General features: G+C 39.1%; 1 protein-coding gene across 1 annotated transcript; it reads right to left on the bottom strand.

The window, feature by feature from the left end:
- Positions 1 to 2,385: 2,385 nt before the first annotated feature.
- LOC106799311 (polyphenol oxidase latent form, chloroplastic-like) lies at positions 2,386 to 3,133 on the bottom strand. Its single transcript, XM_014777512.3, has one exon. The coding sequence runs from the start codon at positions 3,099 to 3,101 to the stop codon at positions 2,562 to 2,564; it is 540 nt and encodes a 179-aa protein (XP_014632998.1). The 5' UTR covers positions 3,102 to 3,133; the 3' UTR covers positions 2,386 to 2,561.
- Positions 3,134 to 8,576: the final 5,443 nt, after the last annotated feature.

The following is an 8,576-nucleotide window of genomic DNA, read 5'->3' as shown; positions in this document are numbered from 1 at the left end:
TCTTTTTTGTTAAAAGAAAAAGGCAAAGATTAATATACTTTTAGAGTTTCTATGATGTCTCTAATAATTTTGGGAATTTTGATACTATTAGTTTTTTTTACCAATCAAATTACATGTAATTTTCTCATTAATTATTTTTTTTGTTTTTCAAATCAGTCAATGATTATTATTTTTAAAATTTCAACTTTCTTATAAATAAGAAAATATGATTAAAGATAACTTTAAAAGTTAAAACCCTAAAATATTTTGTTACTTTTAACTCTTTTTATAAAAAAAAATATCAATATCATTCCTTATCAATATTTAATGTTTTTTTTTGTGGTGATCCCATCAACATTACTGCTCAACGAGTCTCTGTATTGTTGTTCATTTGTTCTCTTTCTGCATTATGTTAATTATAAAATGGTTTCAAAATCGTTGTTAGAATTTTTTTAAACGTAGTGAGAAATTAGAAAAACTGGGAATTTTGTCCTCCCCTTTAATGTAATTAATGCACAGTCGATTATGTATAAATTAATAAAAACATCTTTATAGTGTGTTTGAATGTAGTATTTAAACAAGTAAATTCATTTTTTTAGTGAATTTGAAATACTCCTATCATAATTTAATTGTTTGGATAGAAGATGTTAAAGAATTTAAATTTACATCAATTTTTAAAAGAATTTTAATAGACTAAAATATTAGGAATTGAAATTCCACCTAATTGATAAGAATTTCAAATTCTCTCCTCTCACACGGTAGTCCTTCGTTCTCTCTCACACGTTTTGTGTTCCTATGGTGTTGGCGACCTTTTCACGCTGCCACCATCCTGAACCTTCATGTTGAACCACCTGAACCCCACCCCATGTTTAAGCGAACCAGGAGCCATGCGGGGAGGTGTTGTTGCTCTGACGAAGATGATGAATGTTGGTGGTGGTGATGAAGAGTTCCACAGAGTCGTTGACAAGCACCAGATTTGAAACCACGGTGTTGGCTCCAACGATTTGCTATGAGGAGATATCGACCCTGGTTTGTGGTGGGTGTGAGCACAACGATGGTTGGAGGAAGGAGAACCGTCATCGTGGCCACGGGGTGATTAAGAAGGAGGTACTAAAGGTCATTTACTTTTTTATTATTAAATATCAACTTCGCGCCAAAGTTCATTTACTTTTTTATGATTAAATATTGTCTAGAATTAAAATTATTTTAAATAATTAAATATTTAAAAATGACTAATATTTATTTTGATTTAATATTGAAATTTTAAGTTTTAAATAAATATTTTAAAATGAAATTTTGAATTTCATTGAAATTAAATTACTTCATCTAAACAAAATATTTATAAAATGAAAGGAATTTAAATAAAAAAAATTAAAATATTGTATATTTGAATTTCCTATAAATTTTCAAATCCTTCATTCAAATAGAAAGTTAAGGTTAAAGAAAAGGACGAAGAAGAATACCCATACGAATATTGTGGTCTTACATTTAAAAAATAAATAAAAAGTGTTAAAAGTAATTAAAAGAATTTTAGGATTCAGACTTCTAAAGTTGTATTTAATCATATTATCTAATTTAAAAAGTTACAATTTAAAAATTTTAAAAAATAATAATCTAATACTAATTTAAAATTAATAGAAAAATGACATAAATTGATTGGTTAAGAAATTAATATTATCAATTGCATACGCTTTTTTTTCAGCAAAACAAATACTTTATAAACATATGATGGGCATAAGAAATACCGTATAGTACAAAAAAAAACTGGTAGATTTTGTACAACCTCCTATCATCGCCAGCTTGTGATGGTTAATTAGTTAGTATTTATGATATGAACCAGAAATATTTAATAACCATCAATACCTCCAAGTAAACTACACACTCACAACCAAATCAAGAAAGCAAACTCTCCTTTTCTTATTTAAACCTGAGCTATAAAACAAGAATTGGAAAAAATACGGGTATAAATACTGAGGAATTGGCATAACATACCAATATAGCTAAAAGTATGATACCACGACCTAGCTAGAGGCAAAACTGCAGTGAACATACAAGTGTATGTATAGTTGTAGAATCATCAATAGAAGTGAACATATTCACTAACATGGGTGGCAAAGCATTTCTTCGAACCAAGTTATCTTTCTTCGTAGTTTGGTTAACTAATAGTTAAACTATTCTTTTCATTCATTCTTTTCCATTAATATATATTAATTAAAAGGAGATTAGGAGTTATATTGTATTATAAACAAATGTAACAATAAAACAGACAATTTAACAAACATTTATTATAACAATAACATAGTATTCCTCAAAGATGAAAGGGATCTATTAATACAACACACTAATTAAGAAACAACAAATGACAGATAAAGTATCCCTAGAGGAACAAACCCTAGCAGTAGCACACACATAATTTAGATTTATTCATCGTCCACCTCAGGATAAACACGCTTTATCCTTACACCCTTAATTGCAACAGGCTTGTCCCCATATATGGGAGCCAGTGTGACAGAAATACTGTCATCGTCTTTTGTTACTCCCAAGTCTTTCAACTGATACGTTAATGGCAATTTGAAAGAAGCTCAGGTGATGTTGTTATGGTTGACATGCGGCGAGTGAGGCAAAGTCACAAAGCTTCCCGCAAACTCTGAATCCAGGGGTCTAATCTCATTGTCGCCTTGGTCGTTGATGAACACATCAAACCTCACACCATCAGTGCTATCGTATTCAACATCTATCACTAACACCTCTTTTACGCCTTCTTCTTCTTCTTCTTCATTCTCGTTCCTGGATCGCGGCTTCGGCCTCTTCACGGTTGTACGCTCAATGGATTCCAGAGTGTGAGGGAGCTGTAATTTCTTGAATGTTGAAGCTTCTCGTTTTGAACGAAGGAGACTACTCTCCTTCTTTGGTTTGATGAGATCCCCCCTAGTGACCCGCCATAGAAGGTAAACATATTGGTAATCATACCCCATCTTCTTGGAGTCGAGGCAGTCTTTGACCTTCACACGCACATAGTTCCTGTTCTCGTCGTAGAAGAAGAAACTGGATTCCAACCAGTCGTCACTTTTGTGATCAAATCTTCTTCCATCCAGCAATTCTGTCTTCCATATGTTCCACATCCTATCGACGTTTGGTGAGCAAAGAAAATGGGATCTCTTGCAGCCGTAGCCAACAACCCCATGTCGTGGTTAGGTTTTTCTAATTCACCGGTCCAGCTGTGGACTGTATTGTGCAAAGATTCCAGAGTTCCATAGTTTTTCTGAGGTGCACAACCAACTTCGAATGCTGGCCCGAGGAAGGTATATGGGAGAGAGCACTCTTCGCTTGCAACTGCCCTATAAACTCTGTTCAAGTTGGTTAGGATCAAGCTCTTCTTTTTCTCCACTGGCGGCCATCTAGTGTTTTGAAGAGGTTGCACAGAGTCCTTATCAGAGTCCTTATCGTAGTTTAGGTCGATTAAAGCATATACATGATCGTTATTCCTGTGTTCGTCGTAGAGAAGCGAACTTTTGTCTGTGAAAATGGGAGGGATTCTCATGCCGGCGGGATGGTCCCAGTTCCAAAACGGAAGAGCGAAAGTGGGGTCATCGATCATCTTCCCCAAGATTTTCTCATAGAAATAGAGATACCAGCGGTGCCAAGGACAGAATATCCAGGAGCCGTGAACGTCAAGCTTGTCGTCAGGGAAGCCCTTTTGAGCATAGCCGCTGATACAATATCATAAAAGAGAAAGAGAGAGAGTAAAGTCTATTTCTCATATATTTATTGAAAACTGAAATAATGAAAACAATGCTCTTATATATAGCAGCAACAAACTATTGCATAACAGCATAACAAACTAATATTGCATAACAGCATAACAAACTATTTACCCTATTCACTCTATTATTCCCCCTTAGAAACTGAGGATGCATCAAGCAGACTGAGTTTGTTGATCACACGCAGTTTGTCACGCAGAGGGAGAAATTTCACTGCTGAGAGAGGCTTAGTTAGTAAGTCTGCCCATTGATCTTGGGCTGGAACATGCTTCACTATGAGATTCTTGGAGAGCACTTTGTCCCTCACAAAGAATATATCCAATTCCATGTGCTTGGTCCTATTGTGCAGCACAGGGTTATGAGCAAGGGTAACGGTACTAAGGTTGTCACAGAGAATTGTGGGAGTGAGAAGTCTGCATTTAAGTTCTTGAAGGAGAGACTGCACCCATAGAATTTCTGCAGCAAGTTGAGCCATACTTCTGTACTCAGCCTCAGCACTTGACCTGGCAACCAACTATTGTTTCTTAGACCACCAAGATATCAAGTTTGGACCAAGAAACACACATGCTCCTGAGGTGGACCTTCTGTCATCAGGGTCTGATGCCCAATCAGCATCACAGAACCCAAGCAAAGACAAAGGCTGGTGAGGTGAGGCAGGCTGAATTAGCAAGCCATGATGCAGAGTGCCACTAAGGTACCTCAATATCCTTTTAACTGCCTTCCAATGCTCTTCCAAGGGATTAGATAAAAATTGGCAAACCTTATTGACAGAAAATGAGATTTCAGGTCTGGTGAGAGTGGCATATTGAAGAGCCCCCACAACAGATCTGAACTGAGTGGGATCTGAAACAACTGGCGAACCAATTTTAGACAATTTGCTTGTGGACACCATAGGAGTAGGCATGCCATTAGCATTGAGCATGTTAATTTTAGCAAGTAAATCTGTCAGATATTTGGTTTGAGAGAGAAGGAGGGAGCCATTAGGCAAGTGTGTTACCTCTATGCCAAGAAAATAATCCAACTTACCCAACTGTTTGAGGGAAAAATCAGTATTCAGATTCTTGATTAAAGCAGTAATAAAGGATGCAGAATTGCCAGTTATGATAATATCATCAACATATACGAGCACCATTATAGTTAAGCTTGCAGTGTGAAGGAGAAATAGACTAGGGTCACATTTGCTAGCAAGAAAACCATGATGCAGAAGGGATCCTTTAAGTTTATCAAACCAGGCTCTAGGGGCCTGCTTTAGTCCATAAATTGCTTTGTTCAACTTACATACAAGTGTCTTGTCAGCAGCTTCAAACCCAGGAGGCTGCAGCATAAAAACTTCCTCCTCAAGGGTGCCATTTAAGAAGGCATTGTTCACATCAATCTGCTGTATAGGCCACTTGTGAGTAACAGCAAGAGTAAGGACAATTCTGACAGTAACAGGCTTCACCACAGGAGAAAATGTCTCTATAAAATCAGTGCCAGCTTGCTGATGGAAGCCTTTAGCTACCAGCTTGGCCTTATATTTGTTAATGGAGCCATCGGGGTTCTCCTTCACCCTAAAAACCCACTTGCAGCCAATTGGCTTCCTAGAAACAGATGGCGACACTAAGGTCCAAGTCTGATTCTTTAACAATGCATGATACTCATCTTTCATGGCCTGAAACCAATGGGGAGAAGACAAGGCCTGACCAACTGAAGTAGGCTCCATATGAGTGAGTAAAAGAGTGGGATGAATTTTAGGCTTGGTAATGCCACTCTTGGCTCGAGTTTGCATGGAATGAGTGTTATGAGGATGGATAGAGGGTTGTTGGGGGGTTGGTACAGGGCTGAGAGGAGAACTGGTGGCGGGAATAGAGGATGGAGAAATGGTGTTGGCCTCTGCAATATCAGATGTGATAGGGGTGGGAGAAGAGGGAGTGATGGGAGAGTGTAAAGAGGAATTTTCAGAAGCAGGGGAAGCATCATTGGAAGGTGTTATAATAGGAGAATTGGCAGTGGGTGTAGTAGGAACCTCATTAGTGTTAATAGGGGCAGACATAGGGCTGCTAAGAGAAACAGAGGTAGTGGGTGTAGTAGGAACAGAACTGACTTGAGTAAGAGGAATAGCAGATACAGGAACTGCTGATATAGACCAGGCAGAAGAAGTATGAGGAGATGATGTGGATGTAGCAGAAGAAGAAGAGGGAAATAAGATGGAGTAGGGAAATCTGGTTTCATTAAAAAGAACATCCCTAGAGATGTAAATACGGCCAGTAGCTGCAAGGCATTTATAACCCTTATGAATGGTAGAATAACCAAGGAATATGCACTCTTGGGATCTAAAGTCCAATTTATGAGCATTATAGGGACGAAGGAAGGGAAAACAAGCGCAGCCAAAGACTCTAAGATGAGAATAGTCAGGTACTTTGTGAAGTAGCTTGAAATAAGGGGACTGGTTGGCAAGAGACATACTAGGCATCCTATTAATTAGGTAAGCAGCTGTGACAAAAGCATGATCCCACATTTTGAGAGGTAAATTAGAGTGAGCTAATAAAGCTAGGCCTGTTTCAACAATATGACGATGCTTTCGTTCAACTATGCCATTTTGGTGGTGGGTGTGGGGACATGTAAACCTATGAGTAATGCCAAGGTTATTGAGATACTTGGTGAAAGGCCTAAATTCACCTCCTCCATCACTTTGAACAACTTTAATTTTACAGTTGAATTGAAGTTCAACCATTGTTTTGAATTGGACAAATTGAGTAAGTGTGTCAGATTTAAGTCTCAAAGGGAAGACCCAAACAAATCTGGAATAGGCATCTATACAAGTCAAGAAGTAGGTATAACCTCCTAAAGACTGGATAGGAGCTGGTCCCCATAAGTCACAAACTACTAACTCAAAAGGTTGAGCATACACAGTAGTGGATAAAGAGGTAGGCAGTCTGTGAGATTTGCCTAAACAACAGGCAGTACAAAATTCAGCTAGAGACTTGGGGGGTATAGGAATATTGCAAGTTTTCAGCACTTCTGCAAGAGCTTGGTAATGAGGATGGCCTAACCTTGTATGCCACAAAGCATATTTGCTGGTAGGTATAATATTAGGAACAATAGAGTGTTGTGGAGATTGAGAATTAGTAAATGTAGTAGCATGAACAAGAGGTGAATTAACACAGGAAACATTGCTTGTATTCATTGAAACAGAAGGAGTACAATCAGTAATACAATCACTTTGAGCATTAGAATGAAGTAAAGTATTACATGATGTACTAGGATTACAATTGTTTGAACCTAAGGCTACACTAGAATTGAGACTAGAGAGAGACTTGAACTTGGACACTTGAGACGAGGGACTCTGAAACTTGTAAAGACCATCAGCTCCTACAACTCCACGAAGAAGCACCTCAGAAGAATCCTGAGATTTAACAAGACAAAAGGAAGGATGAAATTCAAAGAAAACCTGATTGTCTTGGGCAAATTTACTAACACTAATGAGGTTCTTGGTGATGTGAGGTACAAGGAGTAAACTGTGTAGAGTGAGTGGTTTGTGAGGAAAGTTAGGGGAAGTAAAATTCATGGAACCTATAGAGTTGATAGACAAACCTTGGCCATTCCCCATGAACACTTGCTCAGAACCAGTCACAGAGTGAGCATCAGACACATTAGAAGAATCAGGTGTAACATGATGCGACGCACCTGAATCTGGATACCACCATTGGTTGCTGAAGGTTGGATCAGAACTGGCCATAAATGCTTGTGGTGGAGAAGGTCTGGGTGCAGCTGGTCTAGGTGAAGCATAGCCAAAAGAAGGTGCATACACCGGTCGAGCATTCATCAGAAATGGATTGAAAGGAGCACGTTGAGGTGAAAACGGCATAGAAGCGGATTGCGAATATCTGTAATAACAAATAGAGGCGTCATGACCACTTTTGTGACAGATCTGACATTGAGACTTACCAAAACGGCCACCTCCACGGCCAAAACGGCCACCTCCACGGCCAGAACGACCGCCTCTGAAGTTATAATTATTGTTTTCAGCATGAGCAGTAACATGACTAGTGCCAGTGGGAAACGACTCTGTAGCAGGAGACGACGGTTCCATCGGAGAAGACGAATCAGACGGCTGAGCCTGCGTTAAATTGACTGACACTGGTTCTGTGAGAATCATTTTCCGATGCTTCTCCAATCTCGATTCGTGTGCAAGGAGATAGGATTCAAGTTCGTCCAAAGAGCTAAGATCTTCCTTACTATTAACAGTAGCAACGATAGGATCATATTCCTCGGGAAGTGCATCAAGGACGATCTCAATTAGGTTACGAAGAGGAACGGGATCTCCAATTGAGATCAAGGATTCATTGATTTCGCGAACACGCTCCATGAACGACTCAATCGTGAGAGGACCTTTGGAGAGACGACGCAATTCTGAGCGAAGCTGACGTGCTTTCGTCGTGAGGAGCGTGGCGAAGTAACGATGCACTTCAGTCCAAACCTGCCACGCGTGCGTGCAGTCAACAAGCTTCGGGAGTAGCGAATCAGAGATCGTGGAGAGAAGCCACGTACAGATGAGAGCATCTTGTTGTTCCCAATCCAGATATGCATCGTTCACCTCACTGAGATTAAGATCGGAAGTAGAAGGGGAACGATGAGGAATCACCGAAACCGTGACGAAGCGTTGAAGCTTGTGGCCACGAACAACACCGTCAATTTGTTGTTTCCACTGCTTGAAATTTTTATCATCAAGCTTGACGGAGATAAGGTGTGAGAGATGAGAAGAAGGAAACGCGCCGTCGTTGCGAAACGGAGACGCCATAGATCAAGATCACTGGATCGAAAAAAAAGTAGCTCTAGATACCATGATACAATATC

This window comes from Glycine max, chromosome 7 (genome assembly GCF_000004515.6).
Source record: "Glycine max cultivar Williams 82 chromosome 7, Glycine_max_v4.0, whole genome shotgun sequence".
Classification (NCBI taxonomy): Eukaryota; Viridiplantae; Streptophyta; class Magnoliopsida; order Fabales; family Fabaceae; genus Glycine; species Glycine max.
This window is presented reverse-complemented; position numbering and strand designations above follow the sequence as displayed.